Source organism: Scatophagus argus, chromosome 1, assembly GCF_020382885.2.
Source record: "Scatophagus argus isolate fScaArg1 chromosome 1, fScaArg1.pri, whole genome shotgun sequence".
In the NCBI taxonomy this organism is placed as follows: domain Eukaryota; kingdom Metazoa; phylum Chordata; class Actinopteri; family Scatophagidae; genus Scatophagus; species Scatophagus argus.
This window is the reverse complement of record NC_058493.1, coordinates 27,361,582-27,378,285: the sequence shown is the minus strand read 5'-3', so window position 1 is coordinate 27,378,285 and position 16,704 is coordinate 27,361,582. Positions and strand designations below refer to the sequence as shown.

The window sequence follows — 16,704 nt, the reverse complement described above, 5'->3', positions numbered from 1 at the left end:
GAAAGGACATTTACCCCTTGTTGTAATGATATTATTGACAGGCAGTTCAGAATTGATATCATTCATAATGTGATATCCCATCAGATCTTGGCAGTGGTGAAAAGTAACAAAATACCTTTGTACGATTTTGAGGCACTTTATATTTTAACTTAATCATAGTAATTTGACAGCTCTAGTGAGTATAATTAAGCTCAGATTAACATTTTCATACATATATGATCATATATGACTTGTTGACTGTTTCATCATCATTTCCATGCAGAGTTTATTACTTTTTCCATCATTAACATTCAACAATTCAGATTATTGCCTCTTGGCTCTCTCTGAGCACACTCAAAACCATAACCAGATATTAAAATTTATAATGTAAAATCAATAAAGGAATGAGTAAATCACTTAAATCAGAATACAAGCATCTGATGTCAGCAGAAGAAGATGTAATACCATGGACCTCCAACAGGTGGCCCTGTAGTCTGGCATGTTAAAAATGTAGATGCTGATTTTTTTAATTTATTTTTTTTGCAGTGTAGTGAATCTGGACTTTGGCGTGATCGTGTCCGAATGAGGCTTGAGCTGTCTCCAGATTTCCTTCCATCATTAAACCTCTGGTTCAAAAGAAAAAGAAAGAAAAGAAAAAGGAAATGGTGAGATTCTGATTTATAGAGAACAACACAGGTCTCTAATATTTCAACTTCTTGTTGCACTGTGCTGCTGTCACACCATAACTCAGTCAGTAGAGGGAAGTATTTGCATGTGTACATGATATAACATTTGTTTTTCACTCACCGCACTGGTAAAGCTTGTTGACACGCTCAATGTCATTGGCGCTCATCTCGCTGGCGAGTCCGAATTCAAGGTTTGGATCGCTCTTAGCTACGATGGTTGGCAAGCCGTTTTTGGAGAAGGCGTATCTTTAGGAGTACAGTAACACAACATTATTTAACACACAGCTGAACACACACAAGCACACTGACTCTGTGGTCACGCTCAAACAACTCCTGATACTTTTGATTGGTTTTGATGGAGCAACATTTAACTGCAGATGAGATATTTATTTCAGTTAACTTGTTATTGAATTAGTTATTACTTACAGTCAGCCAACATAACAGATGATAAATACATTGAAAAGCCCACATGTTTGCACTCACACAAACACTCACTTGCTGTAGTGCATGACAGAGTCAAAGTCGTAGGGAGTATTCAAGTTGTTAGTCTCAACCTTCGCAAAGTTTGATTCCGTTCCTGCACAGGAGAACAGAAAGAAGGCAGATATGTAAGCACAGCTTTTAAGTTTTCATCTCTTCTGTCTATCAGGATCAGTGGGTTTACTTTTTTTGCTCGTGGTTAAACCCCTGACGCGATGAGGACTCCCCAAAAGTGAAGCTAAAATGTTTGGATGGCCCCCTGGTGGCAGGCTGCAGTACAGCTCATAAACTCCTCGCCTTCCACATTAGCAGATGGAAAACCGGCCAAACTAAAATAAAATGTGTAAAGCTATGGCTTCTTGGCCACGCTAGCAAATGTGCTGATGTGATGCCTCTTGTAGAATTGTAAAACAAAAGTGAGCTGACCTGACAGGATGTTTTCGAAGAGGATGTTGACGTACGTGTCCCTGTCAGAGCGGACTTGCTCGTGGTGGAAGCCCAGCGCGTGGAGAATCTCGTGCTGCACTATGTCCAAGTACACGCAACCGTTGCTCTGGAGGGAAAGCCTCTGTCTTCCACCGATACGACCCACATAGGACCAACAGCTGACACAACAAAGACAGTGACATTATAGTTAAAAGAAAAAAAAGGATTTCTGGCCTTCTGCCAAATCAATAGAACAGGCACTTGTTTCCTTTCTGTTTCTACTGTCTTCACATATCAAGAAAGTCTAAAAAATAACTGGCTAAATAATGATAATGTTTATATTATATTACTAATGTCATAAATACAGTGTTTATAACTGCCTTTTAGAACATTTTCTACACTCACAAAACAAAAATCGTAGCATATTTTTAAATTTAATTCATCTTGGTATTGATTCATTTATTTTATTACTTTGTTTATAATTTTCTTATTTAATTTACAGCAGGAAATGTCTCATTTTACTCTTCTTTCTTTCTTCTAACATGTTGTTTTTTACTTGTTTTATTCAGCTGTGTTGGTCGTCCCGTCTTTTCATGTTAGCATAGCGTAGTGTGTGTTCCTACCCACTTCCAGGGAAAATCTGGATGTAATCGTTGCTTCTACGGGTCTTTTTGACGAAGCGAATGCAGGTTACATCTTCCACAGTCTTCAGGGATGAAAGGATGAAACTGCGCTGTTGTCTTCCTTAAGAGACAAAAAATCAGACTGCTGAGACATCTTCTCCCCGAGCAGGCCAGGCGCTTCCTCGAAGCAGATGTTTCCCACTTAATTCAAAATCTCACTCGCAGTTGGGAAACAGAAGTTGGACCGTGTGACAGCAAAGCGTTCAGTCAGTTTTTTCTACAGCCAACATTCCTGTGTCCAAATTTAAAGCCTGATTATCCCCCAACGGAGGTGAGACAGTAACAATCCATTAATATTAACTTTTCCCATGTTGCAGTGTCGGTAAATAAAATCAGAAGTTATCCAAGTCTCTGTTTGTTTACTCAAATACATATGCGAAGACAGTGAAAGCAAGCAACCCTGACTGGGCTGTTTTTTAGGGTTTGACAGTTTGACAGCCACTTACCGAACTTTCTGGAGATGGCGACGGGCACCTCGACGTAGCTTCCAGTTTTAGGCCAGAGGCAGCGGCCTCCGGTGGTGCAGGGGTCTGCGTTGTCGTACACATCTTCCATTACGTCACCGTGTTTCAGCTTCTTCACTGCGCACAAGCACATCAAGAGACACTCGGCCTTCAAACCAGGAGTTTCACAGGTTGATGGACATGTGCTAAGGCTGCAACTAACAGCTTTTACATTATTGCTTAAACAACATAACATCAACATGGCCATTATATACTTGAATTTTAGCCAGAAGATGATATTAAAGTGTCTTACCCATGCCGGCATTAACTTTCTCGATCATTTTAGAGGCACCTCCTCGCCTTCCTGGAGGAAAACGGAGAAAACAGAAGACATCAGAAACAAAGTACCAGCGATTTGAACTTATTGACATGTCAGTTGGGAAAGCAGTATAGAAAATGGATGCAAATTTTGCTTCAGTATTTTTCATTATTCAGCTCACCTTGAACCTCTTTGGTTGTTCCCTGTAAGGCACCAAATTGCACATTTTAAATCACGTTTTCTGTTTGTTTCTGTTTAATGATTTTATTTTTCAGTTTTTATGTGTAAAAGTTAAGGTCAGTGTGAAATCAGAACCAACTGAATTTTCTCAAAAATGACCGTCTGGTTGATTCCAAGTTAACCTGACAGACTTACCGTAGGACCTGCACTCGCCAACGAGAGGAAGAGGAGGAAGAGGAAAGCTGGAATCATGACGGTGGTCTTCTTCAGCTGCACTTCAAATCTGAAAAGTCAAAATCTGATCAGTGTTTGCTCACACACAAATGCGTTCGGTGTGTGTAAGTGCCGAATCGGTGATGTCAGAGCTCAGAGGAGCGCAGAGGAGTTTACCTGCTGTACCTGTCCTCCCGATGCTTGATGCAGCAGGTGCTCAGCTCGTTTTATAGGCAGCTCACACAGGGTGTGTCTGAGGCTTCGGCAGCATCTGTCAAGCTCAGCTGTCAATCAAACACCTTATGTGAAGCTGCTCATGTAGAATAAAGTTGCCGATTTTCCAGAAGGGGCTCACATCACAGTGATGGCATGCAGCGGGGGAGGAAGCCTTTACTTTTGTTCAAGTAACAACACAAAAGCAACAATACTGACAACGAGTTCTGCGGATCCATAAACACACTTTCTTTGTAATTTGAAAAACACAAACACAACACACTGTGGTACAGGTGGAGTACAGGAAGTCTGCTGCTCATTAACTGGGAAGAATAAAATTAAATCTGAAATCAGTGCCAAATTAACAGTAACATACTGTAAATCACTGAATTCCTCATGTCATGGCCAGCTGGTGATTCAAAAAGAAAATGACTCATTGTAGGTTTTCCATTAATATCGAGCAAAATATATTTCTGTTGTTTCAAAAAGTTTAACATATTTTGGTTGTCAGTAACATTTGCATTCTGTTAGTGTGGGACATTCAGATTCGTCCTTCTGACAGGATTATATGAATGCATAATGTTGCCCTGTCACTCGTGTCACTTTGATTACTACCTGAAGCAGTCTGTTATGCATGTTGGAAACAGGAAGGGCAGGTGGTGGCTTCAGAGCTGCGCCCAGGGTGTCGAGATGCTGTTCACCTCAGACTTCAAGTTCACGTCAAAGCTCAGTTTCCATAAGGTTACCTGATGAACAAAATGTTCTTGGAGACAGGAATGTGGTGTGGCTGCATGCTGTTCAAGGCCCACCCATTAAACCGGAACAAACAAGGGGAGATGTATTTTATTCATTCATTTTATATAACAATTTTTTAAGAGATTGTTGGAGATCAGGACAGTTTATTCAATACTGCAAAATGTTGAATTACTGGCGAAACTGGGATTATACTCTGTAATAATCAGGCGGATTATTGATGAAATGTTCTACCTGTAGTTTAATGTAAACCACACTTAACCTTCTGTGCCAAAAACTGAAAAATTCCACTTTTCAGTTGCAATTCTTTTATATTATGAGCACCACAATCAAAAATCCATTCAGCTCTTCTGTAAATCTCAAATGCCAAAAAAAACAATTTTTTCTTCAAAAAATAAGTAGTAGTACACAGTTAACCAAGCACATACTGATTTCTGAGCCAAAAAATTCTTATATATTTTTTATAAATATAATTTAATTTAATTCTAATTTAATAATTTAATTTATATTATAAAATTACTGGTCAGTTTAAATGATGTTTGGATGCAAAAATGTTCAGAAAATTAGGTGCAAATAAGTTGGGAAATAAACTGAATATTATATAAATACATACATTGTATTACGTAATATAATTACATAATTGGTTGCTGTGCATTCCTGAGGACCTGCTGATTTGTAAAAGTAGTTTATGTTTGAACCATAACTGTAACTGTAGCAATTTTTACCATAAAATACAGTGAAACACCTTCTTGAACTCTCTTGTTAACTGCTGAGTCATTTCCTGTGTTTATCACAGAATTTATAATAATGAAGCAGCTACTGTTAGTGGCCACAAAGTAGAAGAACAAGAACTTGGACACAGTGACAAGACATCTGCATAATGAAGTCAGGTGCTGAGACAACAGGGTGCGACACTGCCTCGTGTTTGCCACGTCTGAAATCCTACCTTTCAGGTGTCTGTCTCTGTTTTGACCTTTCATGAACCCGTCTTTTATCCATCTGTAAACTGCTTTATGTCTCATTCACATGTAAAAGAACACCTAACAACATTATAGTGAATGTAAACAACAAACATGGCCGCTTGTTAGCACTCTGTCAAGGCAGCAAGTTACGTTATGGAAGTTTTGGATCTGCCAGCCATCCTATGCGATCAGCTCGCCAACAGCTCAGGCTCAGCCAACCGGACGTGATTCAAACGAATGGACGGCCTTATGACAGACCTGCAACAGCCTCACAAGCAAAACGTCAGAGCGCTTTAATGGTTGCTGTTGAGATTTTCAGCACATAGAACAAATGATTCTAATACATTACAAAAGCTCACCAGCCCTTTGAAACAGACACAGTCCAGAGTAGGAGAGCGCTGATTATTTGTTTACATGTTTTTCCTGCAGTGACATGTTTGAATAACAGCAGTCCTCTCTCCTATAATGCTGCAGGTTGGTTTCCCCTGAGAACCAGATGTCAGTGAGCAGATCAAGCAATCATCATCAAAATGTGGACACCCAGTTGGAAATCAACTGGAATTATGTCCAGATCATGCACAGGAAGCAGGAAAACTGTGGCCACAACACTTGGAAGCATACTGTTGTTATTATAAGTAAGTGAGTTTAATTTTTTATGGCTTAAAAAAAGAAAATCCTCTCAGTTTAGTGCAGATTCTGACTTAAAGGTTTACAAAAATGATTGTCATGCTTGCTCTCTCACATAAATGGCCTGTGGGTTTTAACATATTTTAAAAGCTGTAATTATGACTACTGTGTGGAAGTGTGTTGTTGTTTGTGTGTCACACAGTGTCAGTGTGCAGTTCTGTTTGGGTGTGTGATTGATTTAAGCTTGGCAGAGAGTACGAGTGTGGAATGGCACCATGTCCCATCACAGACCTTCACTTCCACAGCCTACCTTATACTTTATAATACTTTACATACTTTATTTGCCATGAGCACAGTCTTCCCCAACTCTAACCAGACCATAATTATAGAGACAGCAAATATGCACGATTAAGCACAGGGAAGCAGGAGAGCTGTGGCCTCAACATTTAGAGACACACTCTGGTTATTGTAAGTAAGACGCTTAAGTGAGTTTCTTCATATAACGCAAACCATCAGTGTCCAACAGAAGCTATCTGAAAATTCTGTCTGAAGTTTCTCCTCAGTCTCAGTTTAGTGCCGATCTGACTCGACGGGTTAGAAGAATGCTTAACATGCGACCTGGAACAATGCCTGTGGACTTGAACAGTACATTTTAAATGGCTATAATTGTGACTACTGTGTGGAAAGGCATGAGTATGTAATTATGTTTGGGTGTGTAAGGGATATTTAGGTGCGCTCAAGAATGTAAATGCTGAAAAGACAGCTGCTCATGTCGCATTTAAAACTAAAAGTCAAGAGTTATTTCAACCTATGCCCATAGGTAAATGTAATTGTTTCAACCTTAACCACATCATTTTTACCGTGACGACAGAGGTCACCGCAGTCCTTTCCTGCATGTGGACCTCGTTAAATGATATGCAAAAATCTTTAAAATGTGAGGGCATAAGAGATAAAATGTCCTGAAAGAGTAACTAAACCCCAGAGTTGTGATTTAACTTTTGCTATCCATGAAATTCAAAAAAATGCATTAAGAACATTAAAGTATCAACTTGGTGCTGACTGATGCTAAATCAGAATCAGAAGCCTTTATTGTCATTGTACAAGGAATACAACGAAAATTGTAACAGCCTTGGAGTGGTGTTATTCTAAATGTACATTTATGTACAAGTATGTAAAAGACAAGACAACTTTATTTGTATAGCCCATTTTTACAAGCAGTTCGTCTCAAAGGGCTTTACATAACATCATAGCAACATCCTCTGCCCTTAGACCCTCACATCGACTAAGGAAAAGCTCCCAGAAGAAACCTGTAACAGGAAGAAAATGGGGGAGGGAGTTAACAGTCATGAAAGTATGGCAGAGATGGGGAATGTTCAGGATCAGAGTGTTAATATGGATATAAATAACTGTCTGGATGGATGCAGAGCTGTACTGCACATCGCCATATGGCACACATAATCGGGTCAGGGTGGTGTGTGTATGTGTGTGTTCAGTATGGTGACTGCTTGTGGAGAAAAGCTGTTCCTGAGTCTGTTTGTCCTGGTTCTGATGGACCTGCATCTCCTGCCAGAGGGCAGCAGTTCGACCAGATGGAAGCCAGGATGGGTGTAGTCGAGGCAACGTGACAGGTGAATGACCTTCAGGGAGGGGAGAGGGCAGCCGATGATCCTCTGCGCCGTCTTTACCGCCCTCTGGAGCCTCTGCCGCTCCGCTTCAAATCAAACCAGTCTAAAATACACAAAGTTAATCTACAAGTTAAATCTAGCCTACAGCGACACGAGCTAAAGCTAGCCCACAGCAGAACGAGCTAAAGCTAGCCTACAGCGAAACGAGCTAAAGCTAGCCCACAGCAGAACGAGCTAAAGCTAGCCTACAGCGAAACGAGCTAAAGCTAGCCCACAGCAGAACGAGCTAAAGCTAGCCCACAGCGGAACGAGCTAAAGCTAGCCCACAGCGGAACGAGCCAAATCTAGCCTACAGCGGAACGAGCTAAAGCTAGCCCACAGCGGAACGAGCTAAAGCTAGCCCACAGTGGAACGAGCTAAATCTAGCCTACAGCGAAACGAGCTAAAGCTAGCCTACAGCGGAACGAGCTAAATCTAGCCTACAGCGGAACGAGCTAAAGCTAGCCTACAGTGGGAAAAATGACAACCTAACACCTGTCTAAAATCACTAACCAACCTACTGCGAGGGGTGGTTGATGGCGTAGGCCGCCTCCAAAACGTCGCCTGCCTCCATATCAGCCTTTCATAAATTTCAGTTAGAGTAGCCGAGTTTCAGCATGTCTTGTTCATTAAAAATTGTTTAAATTTAAAGTTGTTAGTGTTTGACTGTGATGTTACTGCCTTGGCCAATGTGCTTACGACATGTGGTGCACGCATTAAACAAACAGGCTTGGAGTCAGAGATACAGGAGACCGACTGACTGGTCTCCAGTCCGGGCCGAGAACACTGAAAACCGTCTGATTCTGGTCCCTGGTCAGTCAATTGGTGCATCTCTAAAAAAAAAAGAAAAAAAGAAAGTGGTTTAGGGTTTAGTTCCTCCTTCAATTTATATAGTGCCTAAAAGTTGTCCTATGACACTTTCCAATTAGAGCAGGTGTTACCGGCGCCAGAGGTAAGGGCCTCTGGTCCGACAACATGTCAGTCAGGCGGCGGCCCAGAGTAACTACGTCACGGTGCCTGTGCGGCTGTGGATCCAACCAACAAGAGAGCTGTTCGGTTGTTGCTGCTGCTCGGCACGTTTATTCTCTGCACATGCTCAGAGCAGAGCAGAGACTGCTCGCTTGGACCCACTGGTGTTAGAGCACCCTCTTCTGGTGCAAAGTGGTAACGTTTTAGGTGAACTGTTTGTGTCTATGTTCATTTAAGGTTCAAGTATGAAAATGAAAAAGAGGGGGTGTCTGTTAACCTAATGAACTATATGTGGCTATTTCAGAGCCACTACACAGGTCTAGACCAAACTCTTTAATTAAATTATTTTTTTCAAGGGCGTTTAAATCAAAAGGAGACAAATGAAAATGCACCTTAAACAGTTGTGTCCAGACTCTCACAGTGATGACAGACTGAAGAACAAACGGCTGAAGATCTGGATGCAGGTGATGTTCCTCATGATCCATCTGGAGGGACCTATTGGAAAGCTGGTTCTGATGAAGCAGAAAATAAATCAGCTGAAGGTGAGTTGCAGTCATGACTTCACAAATTATGACTGGTTGAAGAAAAACGTAGGAACGCTATCTGTGAACTGACTGAAAAGGAAAAAGATTTCAGTGAACTGAGGGAACGTGGACATAGTCCTTCATCAGATGCCAATGCTGGGTGATGAGACCTGGCTCTGGATGGGGTTGATGTCAGGCCTCTGTGCCTCTGATACGCCGTCACAGAACAGTCTGTAATTATTTCTGGGTGTGTGAACGATTTAGTAGCCTGAAATAGAAATGTGTATAAACTGGGATTAGTTGTGTAAAAGTCAACGTTTTGGCATGCGGTTTAGGATGTACAGAGAAAACATGATGTACAAGTCAGACTGTTAGTGCAGACTTGATAGCGTGTGACTGTTGTTTATTATGGTCTTGTTGTTCCTCTGAAGAAATGCTTTCCCCTCGAAACAGTCAATGTAATGGAGAAAGATAATGTGACTCAGCAGTACAGAGTGTCCCCGTGTTGCTGTAAGATCGTGAACATATTTTTAACATGTCAGGAATATTTTAGCGTCTCTGTGGTGTCTCAAGAGAATTTGAATCCCTTTTCATATTATAAAAATGTTAAATTCAGTTTTCTATTTTTGAAAATAAAAACTGTGCTCATAGTTGCAAAATATTTAAAGGGCACGAGAGCATAAACGTACACAGTGAGAAGTAAAACACGATGACATGAAATAATAAATGCAGACTTAGTGAATGATAAATGCACATTAGGCTTCCCTGTTCGCACTGTATAACCAATAAATAAAGCAACAATAACTGACTTTTTGCCCACTTGGTTGGGGTGAGCTGTGTGCCTCCTCCTCTGTCACGACGGCTGCCTCATCACCTTCAGCCACTGGTAGCTTTCAGCGACTGTTGAAGAGTAAAACTATCCAGTATCTCAAAGCTGGAACTTCTCATCTCACAATCCTCCAGATGACTAAAGAATTAAAACTTTGTTTTTGACCACAGGACTAGACGAGCTAACTTTATGTAAATCATCTCCATCTCCACAAACTGTAGTATTAAAATGTTATTCACCAATGCTGCATCACTATTAATTTGATATGTGATATGTAATATATGACATATAACCTACAGGTGGAGTTTCTTTGTGCACGACATACATTAATGTTTAACGGAATTGTACGAAATAAAGAACTGATATGAAATTTAAACTGACGAGCCGTGAAGAAACTCTGATCCAAAGCGTACTGCATGTCCCTGTTGGTGGAAATATAAAATCACACCTTTGCTGTTGCTGACTTTATTGAATAAATGTCTCACTCCATTGTAGGAATGAATACAAAGTGAAAAAAACAAGGCAAAAAAAAAAAAAAAACATATAAAAATAAAGAGAAGACATTTGGTTCTTCTGATATTCACTGCATCAGTTTCCACGCTGCATCTGTCAACATCATCATTAACAATCATCAGATCTAAAGATCAAAGTCAATTTGAAGTAATATTCTAAAATCATTTTTTAATCAGTTCTTTTAACAGTATAATCGATCTGGACCTTTGGCCTGATCACAACCAGCAGAGACTTGAAGTATCTGGATGCCGACCGTTTCCTTCCATCATTAACCTTCTGGTTGGTTTGGAGGAAAAAAGAAGTGAGATTGTGATTTGTAGAAAACAGTCTTAGATAGATAATATCTCTTCTCTCACACCATAACTCAGTCAGTACAGGGAAGTATTTGTTGTGTTAATTATATGTTGTATAATTATAACATTTGTTTTTCACTCACCGCACTGGTAAAGCTTGTTGACACGCTCAATGTCATTGGCGCTCATCGCGGTGGCGAGTCCGAATTCAAGGTTTGGATCGCTCTTAGCGACGATGGTTGGCAAGCCGTTTTTGGAGAAGGCGTATCTTTAGGAGTACAATAACACAACATTATTTAACACACAGCTGAACACACACAAGCACACTGACTCTGTGGTCACGCTCAAACAACTCCTGATACTTTTGATTGGTTTTGTTGGAGCAACATTTAACTGCAGATGAGATATTTATTTCAGTTAACTTGTTATTGAATTTGTTATTACTTACAGTCAGCCAACATAACAGATGATAAATACATTGAAAAGCCCACATGTTTGCACTCACACAAACACTCACTTGCTGTAGTGCATGACAGAGTCAAAGTCGTAGGGAGTATTCAAGTTGTTAGTCTCAACCTTTGCAAAGTTTGATTCCGTTCCTGCACAGGAGAACAGAAAGAAGGCAGATATGTAAGCACAGCTTTTAAGTTTTCATCTCTTCTGTCTATCAGGATCAGCGGGTTGTTATTTATGTCTGTGGTTGTTTTTCTTCACACACATGCAGTGTAATTTCTGGTGCTTTTCCAAGAACCAAAAATCTCAGCGCACCACAACCTGGAGAACCTGGTTCCAGTCTTCTGGAAGTCCTGAGACCTAAAAAGTTCTTGCAAATCAGGGCCAAGCCCAGACTTACATCCCGACTTCATACACATTGCATTTCCAACACTGATACGTCTCCAAATATTTATTGGATTGATGAAAATTTGTACAGATGTTTATGAGGCTCAGAGAGGGAATCCTGAAGAGTCCGTGATTGCTGACTTTTCCTCTCATCCTGTCATAGGTGTTGTGAAACAAAGGTCTTTGCAGGTGAACTGACCTGACCGGATGTTTTTGGTGAGGATGGAGACGTACGTGTCCCTGTCAGAGCGGACCTGCTCATGGTGGAAGCCCAGAGCGTGGAGGACCTCGTGCTGCACCGTGTCCTGGTACAAACAGCCATTTTTCCTCAGAGAGATTGGCTGTCCTCGCCTCTGACGGCCCAGGTAGGACCAACACCTGACACACACACAGTGAAATTATCAGGAATAAAAACAGGTATTGTTGACTTGTGGACAGGGTGTCCTGCAGCCAAGTGGTTTTCCTCTCTGACTCTACTGTTTCCACGTGTCAATAAAGACTAAAATGTTAAAAATATGACTGTTTAAACACAGCAGATGATACAACTTCTGAGCCATTTGGTTTACGACCCAATTTCTTTACATTCTTGCATCAATATTCATTTTATAATTTCACTGATAATACATCGAATATGACACCATTTTACTGCAGAACTGTTTTTTTGTACTTTTAGCTGATAATACTGATAATACAGAGGTCATGAAAACACAACAATACTACTGGAAACATAATTATGTATAGTATACTCATTTTCTGCCAATACATCCTTCTAAATCTTATACACCTTGAGTAGAATTTTGAATGCAGGGCTATGGAGTACTTTTACATTGTTGTAGTGGTACTTTTACTCGAGTGAAGGATCTGAGCACAACGCTGACAGAATGTAAGATGAGAAAATGGGTGCAGGTGGACATGAGCTTGGCAAAGCGGATCAGCAAAGGAAAGTTGCATTCAGAGAGAAGGTGTTGGTCCTGGCCTTCGTGTCTTAGTTCCTACCCAGTTCCAGAGAAGAAGTAAAGGAAGTTGCGATGCCTCCTGTTCCTCCGGACAAAGCGAATGCAGGTGGATTTGTGGAAGGTCAGCAGGCCTCTGATGATGATGTTGCGCTCTCGCCAGGCTGCAGAGACAAAACCAGGACGTCTGAGACGTCCTCCCTCAAGCATAGTAACTCAGATTATTTCATAATCAGTTCAACTTTCTCACTTTTCATTCTCAGCTGGGAAACACAAAAGTGTAATGGTGACACTTTCTTCAAATTACAAGCAAGTATCATCATTCAGCTGTGCTTTTCGCTATCATCAGTGTGGATGTTCCACAGCTTCACCTTGATGTCAGTTTGAGCTTTGGCCACCAAAATGGATTTGATGATATTGCAGTTGAAAACTCAGGTTCCGTGTTCTGGAGGAGTTACAGCCCAGCATGTGAGTGGCCATTACAGCACATGAATGTGTACGGGACAGTTTCAGATCAAAGTTCATATTAATGGATTACTATTGTCTGATTTACATCTATTATCTGAAGTTCCCATGAAACTTTGGGGGATGGCAACACGAATAATTTTTTGCATGATGATAGAGAACAACTGGGAGGTGTTGGGGACGTGTCGCCATCTCGATTTTGTCTGAAGTGTCACTTTGAAAACTAATAAGCACAGCTAAAATAAGAAATAGTTATGGATGTAAATGTTTTGAAGAGTTGTAGTCAACAAAGCTTGACTGGTTTTAAACGACACAATGAGTTAACACCGCTCACTGTAATCTTTGGAGAAGTCGACGGGCACTCGGACGTAGCCTCTGCGTTTGGGCCACAGACAGCCTTTGGCGACGCAGGGGTCCGCATTCCTCTGAAGACTCCGTCGAATGTCGCCGTGCATCAGTCTCGTTGCTGCGGAACGACACATGATCTATCTACATATCTTCAAACCAGGAGTTTAACAAGTTTTAGTCTGTCCATTATTTTATTTATTATGATTTACCTGTTTGGTCTGACCAACAGTCCAAAACCCCAAAGATATCCAATTTACAAAGATATAAAAGAAGTCTCACATTTGACAAGCTGAAACCAGCAAATATTTGGAATTAATCCATGACAAACAACATCAACAACTGATTGCCAGACTAATTGATTAGTTGTTTCAGCTGTTCAGGTAACTTCACTAAGTCTCAGTGAGTTAGATGATATAAAACTGTCTTACATATGCCTTCATTAGCTCTCTCGATGATGTTAGAGACGTCTCCCGGCCCGTCTGAAGGCAAACAGAGAAAACAGAAGACATCAGAAACAAAGTACCAGCAAATTAAACTTATTTAAATGTCAGATGTGCATTGAGGGGAATAGAGAAGATCAAATTTTATTTCTATATTCTTTGACTCACCTTGAATTCCATTGGCTCTATCCTGTAACACAGAGGCACCAATTTGCACAATTTAATGATTTTATTTTTCTATCTTAAATATAAGTCTTAAATCCTTTAAGAACCAACTGAATTTTCTCAAAAATGACTGTCTGGTTGATTCCAAGTTAACCTGACAGACTTACCGTAGGACCTGCACTCGCCAATGAGAGGAAGAGGAGGAAGAGGAAAGCTGGAATCATGACGGCGGTCTTCTTCAGCTACACTTCAAATCTGAAAAGTCAAAATCCGATCAGTGTTTGCTCACACACAAATGCGTTCGGTGTGTGTAAGTGCCGAATCGGTGATGTCAGAGCTCAGAGGAGCGCAGAGGAGTTTACCTGCTGTACCTGTCCTCCCGATGCTTGATGCAGCAGGTGCTCAGCTCGTTTTATAGGCAGCTCACACAGGGTGTGTCTGAGGCTTCAGCAGCATCTGTCGAGCTCAGCTGTCAATCAAACACCTTATGTGAAGCTGCTCATGTAGAATAAAGTTGCCGATTTTCCAGAAGGGGCTCACATCACAGTGATGGCATGCAGCGGGGGAGGAAGCCTTTACTTTTGTTCAAGTAACAACACAAATGCAAAAATACTCAGCATGATTAACCCTCCTGTTATTGACCCGTGACTTAACAGGAGGGTTGATGACTCACCTGAGATTATTGTTATTGTTCTGTATTGGTACATCATAATTTACAATCACATATTTGTGTGTGTAATTTATAGTATAGTAAATGTTCTTAGTTACGTTTCACCAGCCCCTTAAGTTTTCAGTTATGTAAGAGTGGGTTTTAAAAAGACACAAGAAGGTTAGAAAGGCAAGAAAAACAAGTTGGGAGGAATGTGTCAAAGTTGCCTGAAAAGCTCTGTGACTTTGACTGGTGACACTAAGAATTTGTACTTGGGATTTTTCAGAAGGGGCTCACATCACAGCGACGGCATGCAGTGGTGGAGGAAGCCTTTGCTTTTGTTCAAGTAACACAAAAGCAACGAGTTCTACAGACCCATCCACTAAGAATTTGTACTCGTCCATGTACAAAGTGTTTGAGTTAGTGTCTTGTTTCTGTAGAATATAAATATAAATTTGTCTGTAGATGGCAAAGCCGGTGCTTCTCAGGAATGAGACTGAAGTCAAGCTATGATTTAGTACTTCTCTTGTCAGGGTAGAATAACCTTCCCACCTTCATCAGTCAACACTTAGTACATTGTGCATGTGAATGGATGAGTAATTTTCCAGTGACAAACTGACAAATGACTTATTGTTCACTTTGAGACAAAAGTCATTGGGATGGAAACAAAAAACGGTTAGTGCTACTTAAACATTCCCTTAAAAGGGCATGAAATTGAATTGAAAATGCAAAAATATTTTAAGGATGTACCTAAAGACAGACAGATTTTTAATTCCAATTTAGAGAGGAAGGTAACGGAGCACCAAGGTCCAGCAAGCTGAGCAACGTAATCCTTCACAGCCGTCAAAGTTACGTCCACTAAAAGTATTTTTTGTTTTCCTCTCAGATTGTTATTCTGAGTGTCTGACAGCATTACAGAAAGGATCCCTACAAAGAGATCTTATTGTTGAAGAGTAAAATCCTTTTTGAAACAAGTCTCGGTCAGGGAGACGTCTCACTCTGAAACCTTATCAGAGATGAGTCGTTTGCACTGGAGTAAATGTGACTCGGAGTTGGAGAGAAAGTCATGGCTTAAAGGCGTGCGTATTAAGGTTTTCTTGAGTCATTTTAGGTAGCAATGTCATAGAGAAAACATACAGGAGACTTTTTCGACACATACGGAAGACTTTTTAGATACGTACAAAAGACTTTTCCGTTACATACGAAAGACTTTTTTCAGTACGTAACGCTTAACACTAACCAAACTGCATAGTGGTGGTGTGAGCAAGACACTGAGGGTCACATGATGTAACCTCATCTTTTGCTTAATCTGACAAAACAGCAAAATGACAGAAGAATAACTATAAAGTCAGAAGAAAATAAAAATAATAAAAAACAAAACAACTTTTGGGAGCCCAGATTTGGAATCATTAACAAGAGACCTAAAGTCAACAGCACTCAACTTTAGCAACCCAGATGCCTCCAAACTTGTTCATCAGGAAGCACATTCTCATGTGTCTTATGTCAGAAACAGAAACATTTAGGTCTGCCCCATGACAGGAATATGTGTTTGCAAACATGTTTGTCACTCATCATTCATGTCACAAAAGCACAAAGCCTTTCAGTCTGTGATGCATGTTGGAAACTGAAGGGTCAGGCTGGAGCCATACAGCTGAAGTCAAGCATTTTACAGATTATCTTTCATAATCTGAAAGTTTTTCATGACTCTTTATGAGGCCTAACTGTGTTGTTGTTTTTCTTTTTCTTTGTTTTATAATTGGCTCAGTGTCACACTCACTGAATGAATGAGTGAACACGGTTTCATGATGTAACCTGAGGAGCAAAATGTTCTCGGAGGCACATGAGAATGTGGTTGCGTGGATGCATGTTATGATGGGGCAACTCTGCTTTTCTGTTAAGTCACTCAGTTGTGCACACACAAGTGACATAATGGATAACAATGGAGGCAATGTAGAGCAGCCAGTTCACCTAACGTGCATGTTTTTGGGACTGTGGGAGGAAGCCACCGCGCCACCATGCCGCCCCCACAGATACCTGTTAAGGAATACTCCTTAAAGAATACTCCTATAACAGTATTCTTTGCTTAAG

General features: G+C 40.6%; 1 protein-coding gene across 2 annotated transcripts; it reads right to left on the bottom strand.

Annotated features, from left to right (window-relative positions):
• Positions 1-551: 551 nt before the first annotated feature.
• Positions 552-14,264, bottom strand: LOC124062849 (high choriolytic enzyme 1-like). Of its 2 annotated transcripts, none has more exons than XM_046395887.1 (9): positions 14,135-14,264; positions 13,971-13,992; positions 13,791-13,841; positions 13,349-13,480; positions 12,593-12,713; positions 11,796-11,974; positions 1,161-1,242; positions 787-911; positions 552-605 (listed from the first exon to the last, which is right to left on the bottom strand). In XM_046395887.1, exons 1-9 carry the CDS (start codon positions 14,189-14,191, stop codon positions 598-600), a joined length of 777 nt encoding a protein of 258 aa, XP_046251843.1. In that variant the 5' UTR covers positions 14,192-14,264; the 3' UTR covers positions 552-597. The 2 variants fall into 2 exon arrangements, with proteins under 2 accessions (XP_046251843.1, XP_046251834.1); XM_046395878.1 differs by lacking the exons at positions 552-605; positions 787-911; positions 1,161-1,242 and adding exons at positions 10,407-10,739; positions 10,900-11,024; positions 11,274-11,355.
• Positions 14,265-16,704: the final 2,440 nt, after the last annotated feature.

Bases quoted from the DNA above. Each gene is read 5' to 3' on its own strand.
- LOC124062849 (XM_046395887.1), bottom strand. From the start codon at position 14,191: ATGATTCCAGCTTTCCTCTTCCTCCTCTTCCTCTCATTGGCGAGTGCA. The intron at 13,993-14,134 runs GTAAGTCTGTCA...TCTGTGTTACAG, and splicing joins TGGCGAGTGCAGGTCCTACG to GATAGAGCCAATGGAATTCA. The intron at 13,842-13,970 runs GTGAGTCAAAGA...GTTTGCCTTCAG, and splicing joins TAGAGCCAATGGAATTCAAG to ACGGGCCGGGAGACGTCTCT.